The 19,871-nt window shown below is 34.2% G+C and overlaps 1 protein-coding gene across 2 annotated transcripts in view; it reads right to left on the bottom strand.

Moving 5' to 3' along the window:
• The window catches only part of LOC148955156 (catalase-like), a 346,346-nt gene that overhangs the window by 64,470 nt on the left and 262,005 nt on the right, over window positions 1–19,871 (bottom strand). The window contains exons 2-4 of one of the 2 annotated variants that reach the window (XM_089108085.1): window positions 13,305–13,482; window positions 11,607–11,748; window positions 8,779–8,929 (exon numbers count right to left, since the gene is read on the bottom strand). The exons of the other annotated variant lie outside the window; for it this stretch is intronic. Coding sequence (XP_088964211.1) covers window positions 8,779–8,929; window positions 11,607–11,748; window positions 13,305–13,482 — 471 coding nt within the window. The remainder of the gene's footprint in view (window positions 1–8,778; window positions 8,930–11,606; window positions 11,749–13,304; window positions 13,483–19,871) is intronic. 2 annotated transcript variants of the gene reach the window in all.

Here is a 19,871-nt window from a genome sequence, read left to right as displayed (position 1 = left end):
AATTTCGTGTATAGGGCTTGAAAACTTTGATAGAGGGTCTCAATTTTACGATATAATTTTCCCAAAATCGCCGTTCTTTCTCCAGGATTTTTCAACCTTTTTCTAAAAAATATTCGGATTTCTTTATCCTAATAACTTTTGACTGGTAGCTTTAAACTCTTAGTTTTACCAACTGGCAATTGGCACTGAAAGTCAGTTTTTGTATGTATATATTTTTATCATCGAGTTTCAGTTTTTACTGACAAAAATCGCTCATTACTTCGCAAAATTACCATGGAGGTCTTAAAAATGTAAATTTGGAGAACCTTAAAAATGTTCGCCACTTATCATTCTTTACTTATTATGGAAATTCATCTCCTTCCAATGACCTATTGAACATTACCTAAATCAATAGAAACTGTAATATCAAACTTCAGAATATCTAACTATAAATCCTTATTTCCCATTCAACCATAAGTGAAAACTAATATTACAATCATAAAATTCTCAACTGCAGCATAAAAACAGCATAAAATTCAATGGAAGTCTAGGGGAATTCTAAATTTCCAAAATCTAAGGTTAACAACATTTTATTTTTGAGAGTCGCAAAGAACAAAGAGTAAAGAACTTGTAAGAGAAAAGGAATAAGTTTCTAAGGGTCATTAAACTCAATTTTCTTGGCAGAATATAACTGTGTATCTGTCAACGACACGTCGAAAAAAGGTCAAATGATCCGTAAATGCTCCAAAATAATTGCTTTATGGAAAAGAAAATCCATTGAAGATATTCCAGTTCAGTCACTAAGGTTAAAAATATAGAACAAAAAAGAAACTAGATCTTTCTCTCTTAAATTACTTCTGCTTCGATATTTCATGATAAAGAAGATCAGCAATCATTATGGTTCCATTTAATGATTTTACATACACAACTGATTATATTATCTGAGAATTTGAGAAAGATTATTAGTAGAGGATATATCTGATCAAAAATTTAGAATTCTGCTGTCTTTTTGGACCAACAAAATGGATGAAACTAGCCAAATACCAATTTCTGCCATTTTGTCTGCCTCGAGATATTTCTCCGACCTATTAGTCTCAGCTTAATACCCTTAAGCGTTCTTAAACATTGTAGTCGAGCCTTTTTGACAACATGGATGCTTGTTTGAATAGCCGTTCCTGAAGTAATTGTAGCCGTAGATTTTCAACATAAAACCCTTAGCTGTTTTTGAGAAATTGTAGACACACCCTTTTGATAACTTGGATGCACCCTTGTGTCTTTATTTCGTTCAGCGTTCCGTGAGAGTTTCAGCTTAATATCGATAGCTGTTCCTGAGATCATGGATATGCCATTCTAACAGCCTGAATACAAATGTTGGCTTTTCACCCCCCCCCCCTCCCTCCTTAATATTACCTGAGAGGTTTACCTGAATGCCCTTAGTAGTTTCTTAGATTTTGCATATAAACCTTTTTGACAATCTTGATGCACATAGTGAATTTCGATTTAGTTTAACATTCTCAGAAGGTTCAACTTAATTATCTAAGCCGTTACTGGGATACAGCAGATAGATTCTTGTGAGAGCCTTAATGCGTATAGGGTCTTTTGGTTTCGAACGTACAAATCAAGCCTTTTGACCACCTAGACGCACTTGTTGTCCTTAGGTTCAAATCAACAGATTAGCAGTAGGGGATATATTTCCTAAAAATTTAGAATTCTACTGACCTTTTGGAGCAACAAAAGGGATTAAACTAGCCAAATGCCAATTTCTACCATTTTGTCTGCCCCAAGATATTTCTCCAACTCATAAGTTTCAGCTTAAAACCCTTAGACGTTTCAAAAAAATTGTAAGTGTGTCCTTTTGACAACATGGATGCTTGTGGTGTCTTTTGATTTAGTTCCACATATCTTTCAAAATACCCTCAATGGTTCAACTCAACACCCTTAGACGTTCCTGAGATATTGCGTATAAACCTTTTTGACCACTTGGCTGCAAATAATGTCTTTTGATTTAGTACAACATCCACTTCGATATTCCCTGAGAGCTTCAGCGTAATGCCCCTAGCCAGTCCTGAGATATTGCAGATAAGACCTTTTGGACAATCTTGACGAGCATAGTTTCCTTTGATTTAGTTCAATGTTCTAATCGACATCCATTGGAAGTTTTTACTTGTTAACCTTTGCCTTTTCAGAGATATTGCAGATACGTCATTTCGCCAACCTGGATGCAAATAGTGTCTTTTGATTTCATTCAGTATGCCCTTATACGTTCATTGGAAGTTTTAAGTAAGTACCCTTAGCCGTTCCCGAGATATCGCAGATACGCTTATTTGAAAACCTGAATAAAGTGTCTTCGGATTTATTTCTTGTCCTACTCAACATTTCATGAAATTCTTAACTTCATACCCTTAGTCGTTCCTGAAATATTATCGATGTGCCTTTTCGGACAGCCGTAGGTAGTTCAATTCAGGTAGTGTCTTTTGATTTAGTTTAACATCCCTCTCGAAATTTCTTAGAAGTTTCAACTTAATACTCCTTGTCAATCCTAAAATATTGAAAAAATGCCCATTTGACAACCTGGATATGCAGAGCGTCTTAATTTTTTTCAACCGGCCCTAAAAGTTTCAACTTAATGAACTAACCCGTTTCTGAAATATTGCTGTTACAATTTTTTGACCCTATGGATGTACATAGTATCTATTTATTGAATTCAACATTCCCCTCAATATGCTCTAAAAATATCATCTTCATAGACTTGGCCATTCCTGATGCATTGCAAAAGCACCCTCTTGACCACCTGGACGCATGTAGTGTATGTAGTGTCTTTCGGTTTAATGCAACACTCCCTTAAAGCTTCAAAGTTTTACCCTTAGCCGTTCCTGAGAAATTGTATATACACCCTTTTGATAACTTGGATGCACGAGTGTCTTTTTATCTAGTTCAGTATTCCCTGAAAGTTTGTCGCCCCCCCCTACACTCCCTGAAAGATTTAACTGAAAGCCCTTAGTCGTTTCTTAGATGGACAATCTGGATGCACAACGTGAGTTTTGAATTAGTCTAACATTCCCAGAAGGTTTCAACTCAATTCTCTTAGCCATTCGTGGGATACAGCAGATACGTTCTCTTGACAATCTTAATGTGAACAGGTTTTTTAGTTTCGTTCTATATCCCCCTCAACATCCCCTGGAATTTATAACTTAATACCCATAGCCGTTCGTGTGATATTGCAGATCCATCCTATTGACCACCTAAATGCACTTGTTGGATTTTGGCTCAAATCAGCAACCCCTTCAATATGCCCTGAAGGTTTCAATATAATAGCTTTAACTGTTCCAGAGATACTGCAGCTATAACCTTTTAACAGCTTATGAAAACTGTTTGTCTCTAAAAATGGTCGGTAAAAAATACCAACCATTGTGTGGATCCCTTTACCCTCCCATTGTTTTATCAAGCTGTAACGTCAGGATGGGCCGTGGCTTTGCTACTTCAAGCAACTTTTGCAAGTCGTCCACATCTAAGGTGGCTTCAATTAGCGCAGTATGACATCGCTCTTTGAAATGAACATCCAAAAAGCATTTCTCTGCAAGCTGTAACACCCGAGAAGCGTCAGAGAGGTTTTAATGCTCTGCATTTTGGTGGACGACTTTTCCAACAATATCTTGTTTATATATTTATTCATGAACATGATTGCATCCAACTGAAAGAATTGAACCAGAAAACTCGTTTGGCCAATAACTAGCTAGGCGTTACGCAATTTATAAACGACTTAGCTGCGATATAGAATGCAGTTGTTGATGAAAAAGTAATACGACCGTCACCATTCACTGGATCAACACGCTGCTATGCTGAACATTTCGAAGATGCCAAGATCCAAGGCTATATTGTTCGTCCCCTTGGACCCCAGATTTCTTGATAACTATGACTTACAATCCTGATTGGCCATAAATTAAAGTTATAGTCGGTATTATATGTAATGATAATGAATTTCTCATAGAGCAGTCAATTCAAGTTCGTCTCAATCTCGTTGCTCGAATTGCAAAACAAAAATTTGATGTAATAATCATTGATTTTTATAAAAGACATATATTTGGAAATGTGGCAGCATATGTCTACACAATTAAATTAAAAAACGTGGATTATCATATATGTGGATTTGCCATTGATCAAGTCTTGGTGATCGAATCCAAAACCCAGTCGAAATCGATGATCTAATTCCAACTGAAATTTCAAATACCAACGACCCTTTGATTATCGAAAACTAGTGTTAAGGTTGATGATTCATAATTTGTACAGAGTCGAGTTAAATTCAAAAGCCAGTTTTATCATTAATAAAAATGGAAAATTACAGTGCCTATTCGGCTTTTCCAATGCAGCACTATTCAGTTATATCCCTAGCGGATGATGAAAAATTAAGGTATCGCCATCGTTATGACCCCAAATTGGATCAAAGTAAAGAAAAAAAATTTTCACAAGACCTTCCGGTTCATCAAAAAGACTCCTAAAATCACCGAGTTACAAGTGATAATCGTCATGTTGCCACATATATATACTTATCTATTGGAAAATAATTCAATATCACATCAATGTAGAATTTGTTGGCAGGAAATGTGCATTGAAGTATTTATACAAGGACATCTACGAAGGACATCATTGTGCTTCAATAAGGATTGTCTAAAATCAATGGTGTTTGGTGTACAATGGAGGAGACACCTATGTGGAAGGATGCTGCATTACGCCAACTGAAGCATGCTGATGAAAATTTGGTCAAGATATCCAAAGAAAGAGTCATGTCATTCAACGTTTGAATATCAATTCACATGGTTAATACCGAATGCAGGATATCAACCAAGCCCAAGATGATTTGGCAGATATTGGACAACAAGGTTTTAATGTTAGAAGCATATTCTTGGGATAACCGGGCGTTGAACAAATGCAAACAAACCAGAAATTTTTACTGTTTTTGGCAAATACCGACACAATTTAAATGGAATGAAAAAATGAGTACATGGGAATCAAGAGTCCCTCAATTGTATGTGATTGATCAAACTCACAACGTAAATTATGTAGCTCGTCCAGTGTTTCTATTTGCGAGTCCTTTTCTATCATGTGAAAGATGCAGCACGTTTTGAAGATCTCTACTGTGAATCCCGCTTGTTGTGCAATATGCAAACAAGCATACCTAGCTCATGGCCTTTCATTCGACGACTAACAGTGGATAGATGGCCAAGAGAATCAGCACTGCCCAAAAAGCCTTCTATAATGTGAATTCTTCGATCAGAATCTGGTTTTTGGACAGTCTGGAAATCCAAAACATCTTTGGGAAAGATTTAAATAATAGTTGGTAGAAAATTTTATTCTGCATGCACGACGAATATATCTAAAGATACTGCAAAATACACAAAAACTTTAAATGGAATGTGAACGAGTACATGGGAACCAAGAGTCCGTCGAGTGCGTGTGATTGGTCAAACTCACAAGGTAAATTATGTAGCTCGTCCAGTGTTTTTATTTACGAGTACTTTTCTATCATCTGAAAGATGCAGCAAGTTTTGAAGATCTCTTTACTGTGAATCACACTCGTTATGCAACATGCAAACAAGCCTACCTAGCTCATGGCCTTGCACTCGACAATTAACAGTGGATATATTGCCAAGAGAATCAGTACTGCCCAAAAAGCCTTCTATAATGTAAATTTTTCGTTCAGATTCTTGTTTTTGGATAGTCTTAATCCAAAAGATCTTTGGAAAAGATTTCAAAATTAGTTGACAGAAGATTTTATTCTGCATGCATCTGGAATACATCTGGAAATACTGCAATCAACCGTGATTATCGTATAGAAGTGGAAACTTTAGTTCTTGGGTCAAATTTTAGTTTTGAATATGGTATAAACGACATTGAGACATGGAATTTCTATATTTTAGTGAGTCAACTGCTACTGGAGAGCGTGAGAATCGGCCTCTGCATGGAAGCACATCGAAATTATGTACAATATTTTAGAGGCTGCTAATGATCCTAATTATGTTGGAAAAGTTTTTATTGATGGACCAGACAGTACCGGTAAGACCTTTGTGTATAAATCCTTGTATCATATTCTGTGTGGCCACAATCGCAAATAAAATATATTACATTTTTGAATCATTCATTTTAAAAGATTTGTTTTCCTCTGGAACTTGTTGTGATTCTCATTGTTGCTTCTCCTCTAACCGCAGATTTTATTCATGATTCGATGTATTCGTTGTGATACTGGTTGTCAAATCACTTCTAGCCGCCGATCTCATTTGCTCTTCATTTTCGTGTATACTTATCTCGGGCGTTTTCCCAGGTCTTTTACTTTAGCTGTTCGGATACATTCAAAATCATGTATTCCAATGCATATACCCTCTGAAATATCTAAAGTTGGCATAATCACCGTTTTAAACTTTAGTTTAAAGTAATGGGGTGGCAAATCAGCAACTTCAGTTGAATTAAGGAATTATGTGGTGACTAATTCCTTCTTCCTGCTTAACACGTTCCTTATTCAATCGAAATTTTCTGAAATGTCGAAACTCTGCATTATTATAATTATCGTATTATTCTTTAGTTTTAAGTGACATTTTCGTTTGCATTTCAATGAAAGTTGTTGTTGCTTCCTGTTCCATGCCTTTTTCTTTAGTTGTTCAGATTCATTCGTTATTTTGTGTAATTTTTGCACGTACCTCATATATTAATCATTAATTCTTCTTTCTATCCTTTACACACACTAAAATAACACTTTCCTTATTCAGTTGTAATTTTCAGCAAAGCAGTTTGTCACCTTGTGTAATTTTGCAGGCGTCATAGATATTAAAAACGAAGTGATATAATTTCAAATGATAACATTTATGCTCTTGAAACGTGCCCGTAAATATTACGTCACTATGAATCCTTTCCCAAAAATTGTGGTATTAAACAAGTTTTTTTCAGGCCAGAAAATGCCGGGATGCCAATTTTCCTACCCTCAAAAATATAGAGCCGTTTTCGATAAAATATTTAAACAAAGCATTTGACAAATAAAAAAATCTCATCAGAAAATTTTAATAAACAAGATAAGTTAACAATTTGTAAGCCTTGTTATAAGAAAATATTAATTCGTGAGTCGTGTCTTCATGAGTTATTGACTTCATGCGCTATGCTGAAAAAAATTCTGCCAACAACAGTTAATTTGCAAAATACCAGTTTAAATTGACTACAATACGATTAGCCGCTATCAGAATTCTTCATTAGGGCTAGAGCTGGTCGGACAACAACCGTTTTGAGTAACAGATTGGACACGAGGAAATTTGGAACTTTTCACCTACTTAATCGAATTTACTCACTCGAACCTATTTTTACTCCAAATTTCTTGAAGTATTCCTCGGAAATTCTGAATCCCTTGAAAACTTCAAAATTCCATCTGGTTTGGAAACCTCGAACAATGACATATTTTCACAGGTTACTTTTCAGTTGTAACCGCAAAGTTACACCTCAGTGCAACTACAGCAAAATACAAGATTCAAACAAAATAAAAGATCAATGGATCCAAGCAGAAGGAAAGAAATTTTAACTTTCGGTTTTATTTGAGCAACCAACTTCTATAGTTAAGGACACGATTATTCAAGTTAAAAAGGTAGCTCTTATGTATTTTATGTTTAGCCATGGCTTCCGAAGCATTTTATACGAAGCCCTCTAGTTCTGTGACAAGATTATAGTTTCACAATCTAGTTTTGCAAGTAATCATTAAAACCATGTAAAAAAGGGTTGAAACAAAAATCGATTTAAGATTTTAACAAAAAATCATTGGCAAGTTTCAACAGCTGGCTTTCACTTTCTTTGCCTGTTCTAACGAAGCAACTCTGCTGTTCTACTCTACGATCGCAAAACGTGGCCGATCAAGGCTGAAGAGGCAAGAACACCAGACGTGTAACAACACCGTTACCTTCGTTATCTTCCCAACGACAGAATATGGGCCAGGAACTTCGGTGGCCAAGTAAAGAGCCGCTATAATGTATGATAAAATCGATCGTTCGTCATCGAAAGACGTCACTTGAAGCTTATTGGCTTTTTTGCGTTGGTCACAAATGAACGCTATATCGAGGCACCTTGCCGTTGAAATTAGAATTAAAAGCTGGCAGACAGAGTAAGCATATTTGGAAAGGCCAGCAAGGACCTAAAATCAAGAAGAGGAGTCAAGACACCTGGCCAAAATTTTATCAGAGAAGCTGTAGCCCACATTTCAAAATGGTTGTCAGAAGTAGTTCCACAGACCGTTAATTCCAGACAAGATAGTTTGTCCTCTAAGTAATTGCAGTTTCTATAATGCAACCCAAAATTAATTTTCTTAATGTAAAAATTAGTAATGTCCCTTTATAAATTTTGGCAAACAAAATAAAGCATAACCCCATCGTCTATTGCTGCTTAGGTTTCCTTTCAAAGAAAATCTGAATGAAATCAGAGTTTTAATTTATAAATTTTGTCTTAACAATGCATAACACGTAACTAAAAATCTGCAACAGCCCCAGACAAAAAGAAAAGTGTAAGCCAGAAAAACTTAGCAACAAAAAACATCAGCTAAATGAAAGAGACAATCGTTAGAGTAATTTTATGAATAATTTCACATCATAAAAAATGAAAAAAAAAACAACTCGTACAATGCAATTTCTTACTCATCATTCTCTCCACCTAATAAATGTCAATTGAAAACTACAGAGTTTTAGTTTTTAATTCAAAGAGGTCAATGGCTTTCCCAATGATCATTTATTAAAAAGAAGCAAACGTAAAAGCAATGCAGACATAACTTTTAGCACTGACCTTAAGATTAGTGACAGGATTCCTTTTCAAGGACTTAGACAAGGATGCCAGTAGGAAGGGATCTCTCAAGAAAAAGACAGGCTGATTAATCCCTACTAGGTCCCAATTTCCTTGTTCAGTGTAAAAACGGATTGCAAAGCCTCTAATGTCCCTGGAAATAAAAAAAGCAAAAACTGTGGCAAATTACAAATAAAGCTTCCTATCCCGATTAGTCAAACCAGAGAAGAAGAAAAAAAGAAGCAGGGCAGATTTTATCCCTAGTGTTAAAGGGGTTTCTAATACGAGATAACTTTGTGTATGTGCACCTATGCTTCCATTTATTTTCGGAAACAGTTAGTCTTACTGTTATATAATATCCTTGTAAATGCACTAGGCTCTCAGCCAAACAAATGATTTCTTACAATTAAAAAATTTAAAAAGTGTAGGTGTAAATTTTCTTTCTGAACAGCTTAAGTTTCTTAAACATCGTTCAAAACCTAAACTAATGAAAATATCCATCAAATACAACGAAAAATTTCGTGAATTCAGAAACCAATAAAAATTATACAATAGATCTGAAATCCTTGATATTTCTGTTTACTGGAAAGAGTGCGAGGAATTTACTTTATTATAAATTATTTTCTGTATGATTTTTACGATTCAAGAGTGTTTGTAGCTAAGAATTATTGTTTAATGGGATTTAACCCCTCCATTTAGGTTTCTACCAAAGAAAACTAGACTTAAACCATGTGTTTTTAAGTTTTAATATTTCATTTAATTCATTTTTTTATGTTTTTATTCATAAGAAATCATATATACAGCCTTCAATTCCAGTACGTGAAAGAATTGGTAATATTTTACAAAAATTCTTTACCGTAAAATTTTTTACCAGTTCTTAAACAGTGATACTACAGTAGGAAAGAACCATAAAATATCATTTAACTGACTAAATCACAAGTTGACATAATTAACAGCGTCTGGTCAGGATGGAAAACACCCAAGAAACAAGTATTTTATCATTTTTCCTCGATTTTGACATATGAACGAGCTGTAAATTATTTTATCCACAAACCACTTAGCCACCCATAACTAGAACACCTTAAATTTTCTGTTAAATTTCCTTGCTGCCAGGTAAATATTCTTATTTAGTTTATATTTTTGTCACAATAAAAAAAAAACCTACTTAAGGAGAAGCAAAAGAACCTAAATAATTAATTTATCTTTATCAAATAGAGTTTATTAACTAGTAGGTCACAGCCCATTTAATGATTTTTTTTTTTATCTTAGTTTTATTAGGAAGACCTTCAGGTTTGGAGAATTTTTCATTTTCCAAAGAAATTTTTTTACTCTGTTTACTGTTCATTGATTTTTTTTCTTTTAGCATCAAAACATTTAATTCGCTCTTAACTTTCTACGTTCCTGATGATGCTCCCTAAGAGCATGATCACTACAAATTGGATGCAGGATCTCAAACTCTCTCTTACTTGCAAATTTGAATAATTCCATAAAGAATTGTATGTTGGTCATATTTATGACGAATATTATATATGAATAATATAATTGGTCGCATGAATGAATGATTTTATTCAGGGATTAAACCTGTACAGAGTATTTCACTATCTAGTCTACAAAATACAGCATAAAATAACAGAAATTAAAAAACACAAACAAAATACTAAACACCACAAAGAAACAAGAAAAAAGAATAAGTAGACAATATTTATTAACACTTAATAGTAAGTAAATGAAGGGGAGAAGGTAGAAGAAGAAGAAAAAAGCAAGAAAAAAAATAATTAGTCATATATATTTAGTCGTATTTTAGGTGCTCAAAGCTATACGAAAACCAAACAAAAATTCTTAGATATATCTTGTAACACAGGTTTCGCACATTAAGATAAAACCAGCAATAAATTTTCTTTTTGGTTTGTTCACTATTTATTTTATGGGCTTAATCTGTTTAACTTCTGAAGGAACAGCAGTGGGTTTAGATCGAAAAGATTTACTGTACTTACTGTAAAATACATGTCTGATTTTCATTTTACCTGTTCTGCTTATTCAAATTTTCAGAGATATAGTCTACCATTATTCCTTAGCAGAAACAAAAGCAGACCCTGTTCAGAAAGTACCCAGAATTTTAAAATATAAACTTATCATCAAATAATTGAACTGAAATAAGGATCTTTAATTAGTAAAATTCCAAACATTTCAGTTAAAAATACATTGTATCTGTATATTTATTTGTAGACACAGCCTAAAGCATAACTACTATTCGCTAAACTAAACAGTATAATTGACAAGAAGAATTATAAATTTGCAGCACGACATGAAATACTCAAGCATGCACAGAAAAGTCGAGGCAGAAGGTGAAACCTCTAAGGGCTTCTCGCCGGACTTTAGTGATTTTTCACAGTTTACCTTCTATGCCAAGCAAGGCATATGAGCCAGGGTTGTCAAATTCTATATCCTCCTAATATGCTTATTGGCTTTCTTGGAGGCCTGAATCTTATCGGATTTTTTTTTCACAAAATAAAGGTAAACATACAATTTTTTTTAAAATCAAAACTTAAAATTCAACTGAATGCAGTAAACAATGTTTTCCAAATGAATATAAAATAACGATTTAGATCATGATGTATAACACCCCATATCCCTTCCCCTGTTTATGCGAAAGTTATCTAAGGCACATTTCAGTTTTGACTAAAAGACACCAATCTTTTTTTTTTGTTTTTTTTATAGCCTCCTTATTAATTTTCAAGATACAATGCTTATATAAAAAAGTCAAATAGACGATTTATACCTCTTACATGATTAGTATTAAGATTATTTTAAAAAGAGACTGCCTTCACTACCTGTTCCCATCTGGTGCGCCCAGATCAGAATTCATCATAGAAAAACGAACCGCAATCGGAGTTTTCTTGCCAAAGTTTGCGAAAACCGCAGATATACAGTACTTGCTTATATCCTTTGTAACTTCAAATGTGCCAAAAGCTCCTGAAAATACAAAAATAGAGATTAAATGAAGAAATCGAGTTCTTTACGGTAATGTTTTTTACTTTTTTTTGTTTATGTTTCAAAAATGAAATCTCCAACATAAGAGAAAAGTAGCAAAATTGTAAAATTTCTCAACACTTCTAGAAGGGAAGTTCATTTTGTTGTATTTACTCTGAAGACTAAAAATTACAATTCAAACGCTTAAAGAAGTACTGACTAAATGAAAAACTTATATTTGCCAAGTGACCATATATAATGCATTTTTAAATGCTTTCAATAAAGTGTTATTCAAGCTTTCGTGCAGAGTTAGGGGTGAAGGATGTGGAAGAACCCCTCATTTGTTGGACAATTCGTATTTATTTCAAGTTTTAAACCAATTCCTTACTTTCATTTGAAATCCATTTACCATTATGCTTGCTATTAGCTAGTCGGATGAAAAGGTCGTTAGTATTTTACTAAGAATTACTTCTTATTTCACACTTTTGCATACGAATTCTTGATCCTGCTAATGAGATTTAAATTATTTTTATTTTTCAAGTTATATTATGTGTATGGTATTATGTCTGCTTCGTAATATATTCTGTACAAAGCAATAACTATTGACCTCCCTACTCAGTGTTCTGAACCTAAATATTTAAAGATAACCCGACTGCATGCAAACGTTAGTCAAAATAATCCGACTGCATGCAAAATTTTATTTTTGTATAAAAATTTATTGTAGCCGCACTGTTAAAAATAATCAGGTGGTTTTATTTGCTCACACACTTTGGAGTTCTATAGATAATATTACATAGCTGTTTATGTTTTTCCGCGCTGTCTGGAGTCCCTCATATCAAATAAACGTGACGCCTTACAAAAACAATGATTTTTTTCACCCTTAATTGTCTTTTAAGCATCAGTGTAAACTGGTCTTGGAAAATTTTTCGGCTTTGCAAACATTAAAGATCATCGATTAAAAAGAGAAGCGGCCCTAAATTTTTGTCATCAAGAAATATAACGCGTGATCTCGATATATCAACATAACTTGTGAAAAGTAACTCTTAGCTGTGTTTAAAGAGAGTTCATCTTATAGCAGTAGTAGTACAATATATTTGACACACACAAAAAAACGCAGGGCCATGGCCATAAAAAGATATCAACATATGAATACAAGTAAATGATTCCATTTAATATTTTGATCAAAAATTATGAATAGAAGAAAAACCATTCAAAAACACTAATAAAAAGAAACAAAGTGGTCACATAATATTCTCACGATGGATTATACCCACGCGAAAAAACCGCACCAGATTCTTAGTACTAATGAAACACCCATTATCCAACAATTTTCCCCCTAATACAGGTCTCTAAGTTCTTGTTATCAGAACATCATGCTTTTGAATCTAAAATAGACTTGGTTGGAAGTAAAATTAAGTGCCCTCTCTGTTTTCGGAATGTGGACCAAACCTTTAATATTTTCAAACATATTTTTACTCATGGAAATCTTCATTTTATAAAATTTTCTAATGGGAAGGTTTATGCGGAGACCATGAAAGGGATACAATCATAAGCCTTGCCACATCCTTTGGCGTGCAGAATTCTTGGTCGAACAGTCGAAAATGCAAAGTCTTCAATTTCTTCCATATACTTGTCATCTTTCATAAGCATGGGCCCTCTTGGTCCAACAGTTAAACATGCAGTACTGGAACCAACTGGAATTCCAGCTGCAGTTGTGAGCAAATTTGAAACCTCATCCTGAAAAAAGTAATTACGTAAATTAAAATCTATTTAGTTTTTTAAGTTCGAAATTCTTAATAGCCGACAACTTTTTGTGAATATAATTTTCCAGAAATGTTTTAGAAGAGTGGTCAAGAAAATCTACAAAATTGTCTGAGTCGTTTTGCCAGGTCAAAGGTCCATATTAGAATTTCAAAGAATAAACTGTTAGAAGTTTCATAGTCACTTGTCGGTTATTGTCTGTAGCTGGCAATTTTTAATATAATATTTCATAACAGTAACAGGATGTAAAATATACCCAAGTTTGGCTTTTGAAGGGGAAATTATTGTTAAAGTTAGGTTTCAACAGGATAACAGCACCTTGGGTCCCACAGTGGGCTTCTCACTTTGATTTAGTGAGATGGTCTTCTTTTCAAAAGGGGGCTTATATATGTTTACAATGCAACTACACAGCGTAAAGTAGTATTTTCAGCAGCTGGAAGAAAGCTGCAAACTCTCGGGTAATATAAAGCGTTGCCCTATCATCACTACTATCACCATTAGTAGCAACTGATTTTTATGAATTTACTCTTTTTTATGAGTTTTCTGTTTTTACTGGTTTTTATGAGTTTATTGTTAAATGAACCCTAAATTAAATCTAATCAACATCACAAGCAACACCATTCCTATCATCACCGACAAGTTTGTGGTTTTATCAGAAGATGCAAAAAAAGTCCACGGGGCGACAGTCTCCACATTAACTTGGGCAATTTTTGCATGTTTCAAGTATGAATATTACTTTTTAAACAGTTCGTGGTAACAAACTAACTCGTGGTAACATGTAAGAAACAATTTGGACCAAGAGTAACCGAAAATCTGAGGAAAGGGATTTTGATTACAAATAATAGATAAGAAAACTTGGCTTTTTATGCTCGCTCCAAATATATAAATGAATAAATTTAAAGTTACCCATTAAAAGCTACAAGGCTGAAATTTTTTTTCATAAATTTCAAAAAAGTGGCAAACAAACACAAAAAGGCAAGTGATCTTAATGTAATTAATAGCATATGATCCAGCATATTAAAGCACGCTACAATAGAGGTTTCAAGCTCCTATCTACAGCAGTGTTAAATTTTGCATTTGTCCCAGAAGAAAGATCAAGGATGCATGTTTTCTTAGGGGTGACCGTATCAAACTGACAGTATCTACAGATCAAAAGAAGGCTCATTCAAATTAAGCTTAAAAGTTCCAGGGCCTTTATAGTGACTGAAAAATTGGTGCAATGAGAAAATGGCATTTTCTACCATTTTGTGGCATTTTTTATTGATATAATGACATATACAACGCTACATGTTATTAATATTATATAATATAATATAAATGTTTTGAATTTGTTCAATAATATCAATCATCATGTTTTCTCCTGATATGGAACTTATTCCATTTCGATGTAATACACGCCTTTTAACATGGTTTCAGCTACAGGTACAACTCGAGTTTTGCTATTGGTAATATAGGATTCGTTGACTTTATCTCTTGACAAACTGTCGATGATAGTAGTAAATTTTCCTAGCGCTTCGTTTTTATCCATGCATCTGTACATTTCTTAGTGATATTTTCTGCCAATGTCATTTTTATTTTGCCTGCAATTTCACTGTCTATAACCCAATTATTTTTAAACCGGTAACAGTTCCTGCACGTAGACAAGATGTGGTTAATTTTATTGGTAGAGGAGTACGCCTGTCTTCTTTTGACTTTCCGTTGAATGCTAATACCCGAAAGCTGGCAATAGGGTTTATCACAGGGTAGCATGTTACCACAAGCACTAGCAACCACAAGACATCCCTCTTCATCAACTATCATTTTTATGTTGGCATTATCTTTAAGTGTTGTCATCTCTGGAGATCTCACTTTCGCATATCAACCATGGTAAGAGTTGAATTTTTCGGTACTAGAAGGAAATTTAATCTCTTACTGTCGTGACAACACAAGCATACATTTGTATTAAGATCTCCATTATTGCTTGTCTTTTAGTTTAAATTTCTTTGAAGTACCAAAAAAATTCAACTCTTATCATGGTGGATATGCGAAAGTGAGATCCCCAGAGATGATAACACTCAAGAGAATGTCAACATAAAAATAATAGCTGATGAAGTGGGGTATCTTCTTGCTAGCGCTTGTGGTAACGCGTTACCCAGTGATAAACTCTATCGCCAACTTTTGGATATTAGCACTCAACGGAAGGTCAAAAGAAGACAGGCGTACTCCTCTACCAATATCATAAACCGTATCTTGTATACCTGCCTGAACTGTTAGCTGTGTAAAAATAATAAGGTAATAGAAAGTGAAATCGCAAGCAAATTAAAAATGACATTGGCAGAAAATATCACTAATGAATGTAAGATGAATTGATGGATAACAAAGCGCAAGCAAATTTTACTATTACCATCGACAGTATACCAGGAGATACAGTCAATGAACCCTATAATACCAAACACAAAACTTGTATTGAACCTGTAGCTGAAACCGTATTAAAAGGCGTGTATGACACCAAAATGGAACAAGTTGCATGTCGTAAGAGAACATGATGAACCATTTTATGGAACAAATAGAAAACATTCAAATTTATTATATGATATTAATAAGATATAATATTGTATGTCATTAATTCAACAAATAAATGTCATTGCATTACTTTGTTATGTTTCAATTATTTTCTTAGGGTACGCTAGCAATTTCTTCGTTTAGAATACTTGTTCAAAAATCAGAAATGCAAGGACAGAAAATTTCGGACATGGACACTGTTACCGGGATCACAGGTGGAATTTAATTCATTTCTTCAAATTTTAAAATCAAAACTTCCAAAATGCACTTTGAAACATCAACTGAGGTAGCACACACATGATAAACCATGAGACAAAACTTAAAAAATATCGTAAGTCATACGTTTCAAACGAGGAACTTCCAAAATGCACTTTGAAACATTAAATGAGGTAGTGTAGACAAGATAAACCACGACAAAAGACTAGAAAAATATCCTAAATCACACGTTTGAAACAAAAATACTTCCAAAATGCACTTTGAAACATCAACTGAGGTAGTACTGACAAGATAAAAGCATGAAACAGCTCTACAAAAAATATCCCAAGTCATGCGTTTCAAACGAAAATCTTCAAAAATGCAATTTGAGACATCAACTGTGGTAGCGCAGACAAGATAAACCAGGACACAATACTATAAACAAATCCTAAGTCACACGATTCAAACAAGAAAACTTCCAAAATTCACCTTGAAACGTCAACTAAGATAGCACAGACAAGATAAAACCACGAAACAATACTAAAGAAATGTCGTAAATAATACGTTTGAAACGAAAGAAAATCCAAATTGCACTTTGAAACATCAACTGAGTTAGCACAGACAAGAAAAACCACGACATAAAACTACAAAAATATCCTAAGTCATACGTTCCAAACAAAAACTTCCAAAATGCACTTTGAAACATCGACTGAGGTAGCATAGACAAGATAAACCACGACACAACACTACAAAATATCCTAAGTCATATGTTTCAAACGAAAAACTTCCAATATGCACTTTGAAATATCGAATGAGGTAGTGCAGAAAAGAAAAAGAACGACACAACATTACAAAAAAATATCCTAAGTCATTCGTTTCAAACGAAAAACTTCGTTAATACGTTTGAAACGAAAAAATTCAAAATTGCACTTTTAAACATCAACTGAGGTAGCACAGACAAGATAAACCACGACATAAAACTACAAAAATATCCTAAGTCATACTTTCCAAACAAAAACTTCATAAATGCACTTTGAAATACCAACTGCGTTAACATAGACATAATAAACGACAACACAACACTACAAAATATCCTATGCTATAGGTTTCAGACAAGAAACTTTCAAAACGCACTTTGAAACATCAACTGAGGTAGTACAGATAAAATAAAACACTACGTAGCAATACAAAAATATCCAAAGTCATACGTTTCAAACGAAAAACCTCCGAAATGCATTTTGAAACATCAACTGAGGTAGCACAGACAAGAAAAAACAACGACACAACACTACAAAAATATCAGCAATACATTTCAAACGAAAAACTTCCAAAATGCACTTTGAAACATTAAGTGAGCTAGCACAGAGAAGATAAACCACGACAAAACACTGAAAAAATATCCTTAGTCATACGTTTCAAAGGAGAAACTTTCAAAATGCACTTTCAAACATCAATTGAGGTGGCACAAACAAGATAAAACCACGATACAACACTACAAAAATATCGTAAAGTCATACGTTTCAGGAAAAACTTCCAAAATTCACTTTGAAACATTAACTGAGGTAAAACAAACAATATGAACCCTGAGACAACACTACAAAAATATCCTAAGTCATACGTTTCAAACGAAAAATTTCATAAATTAACTTTGAAACATTAACTGTGGTAGCACAGACAAGATAAACCATAACACAACACTACAAAATTTTTCCAAGTCCTAGCTTTCAAAGGAAAAACTTCCAAAATGCGCTTTCAAACATAAGCATTTTTTCACATTTTGTTTATCGTTTCTCGTCTTTTTAAGTGTTTTTTCTGTGATTTTATGATTTATAGCGTTTTTCGTCCTTTATAGACCTTTTTACGTGTTTTTTTTTACGTTTGTGGTGTTTTTAACAGCTTTATCTTTGATTCTATGATTTTATAGTGTTTTTTGATCAATAAATTTTGTATTTACAAAAGTATGTGTCCGTTTTAGATTTATTGTTTAGGATAAAGCTTCAAAGCGCGAACATTTATGTAAAGGAATATCTAACGCCGATGGTATATAACATCTACTGTCTAGGTCCTGTTAAAAAATCAAATAACATTGTAATACATATGCGCTCTGATGCGGAAATCATTTAATTGAGTCAGTGAACGAAACATGGAGATTCTTATTGCGTGCAAATTACCATCATATAGAATATATTCCTTGAAACAGAATATTAGAAAGGCGTTCATAGTCCACCCGGTTAAGGCTCCATTCCATTGGATGGAAATGTTCTTTCGGAGTCATAATGGGGACAAAAAATCTGTAGAATATAAAGGTTCTCAAAAAGTATTAAGTAACAACCCACGTGTATCCTCCTCGTTACAACTAGAGATTCCCCATGGGGGACTGAAGAAAATGTCTTGAAACATCTAGAAAAAAGGTTTTGAAAAAAATGTCTTAAAAAATGCCTTGAAATGTCTTGAAACGTCTTGAAGAAATGTCTTGAAGAAAAAACTCTTGATATTTCTTGAAACGTCTTTAAAAATGTCTCGAAGAAAAATGTCTTAAAATATGTCTTGAAATGTCTTGAAACGTCTTGAAAATTCTTGAAAAAATGTCTTAATCAAATTCACCCAGCTTGACAAGTGGATTCTAACAAACCCTATCATGCAATTAACACTTGCGTCTCTCAGCTCCCTATGAGATGACAACCAAATGCAAACAAATGCGACCAAATACGACCAAATGCGACAACAAAATTACAACCAAATGCGAACCCTTAACTCCAATGACGTAACAACTGAAAGTAAACACCCCAACTACGTAACACCTGACCATATAAAACAGCCACCACTTGTATTCCTGAGGCGTGTCTTCCCAAAAGTAAACATTGACGTAACACCTGCTGGCCATTCAAAGCAGGGACCGGTCGTGTAGCAGGGGCTTGTCTTCCCAATGTAAAGATTGACGTAAAACCTGTTGGGTCCCATTGAATGACGTAACACCTGCTCTCAGGCACCGGTCGTATTGCGTTTCCATTTAAAAGCAGGGCATCTTTCCAATCCGGGTATTGCCCCCTTTAAAACTAGTGAGGCATTACTACTGATACAACGGGTTGTAAGTTATTCTCCGGGGGCATATTAGAATTTTATTGAGATTAAGTTTTTTTGCTCTTTTTAGGAGTCAAAAGCGGTTGGAGGGCAACCAGCCCCACCCAAGCCCTTCATTTCCCATAACACATTCAATCAAACGAGAGGGTTATTTTGTTCAGAACAGTTGAAAGGTTCAGTAATTATGTCTTTGGGGATGTCCCCCCCCCCTACAGCCCTTAGGGTAAGGGCTGTAGATTAGGCAGTTCGTCCCTTTTTTCAATATAGTATGTTATTGAAAAAGGTAGGCATGTTTGACCTTTACTTTCCAAAAAGAAAAAGGGCATTCAGATGAGCCATTCAGATAATTTTGAAGGGAGTGTTGAACTAAATCAAAACACGTTATGTGCATTTTGGTTGTCAAAAGGATGTAATGTAGGAATGACTGAGTATATTAACTTGGAACTTAAGAAAGATGATCAACTGACCAAAAAGGCAATATTTGCCCGCTACTTCTACTGCTACTACCAGTACTACTAACACTAGTACTACTATCACTGCTACCACTA

This window comes from Artemia sp. Qi Xiang Cuo, chromosome 2 (assembly GCF_049724085.1).
Source record: "Artemia sp. Qi Xiang Cuo chromosome 2, ASM4972408v1, whole genome shotgun sequence".
Lineage (NCBI taxonomy): Eukaryota > Metazoa > Arthropoda > Branchiopoda > Anostraca > Artemiidae > Artemia > Artemia sp. Qi Xiang Cuo.
This window is presented reverse-complemented; position numbering and strand designations above follow the sequence as displayed.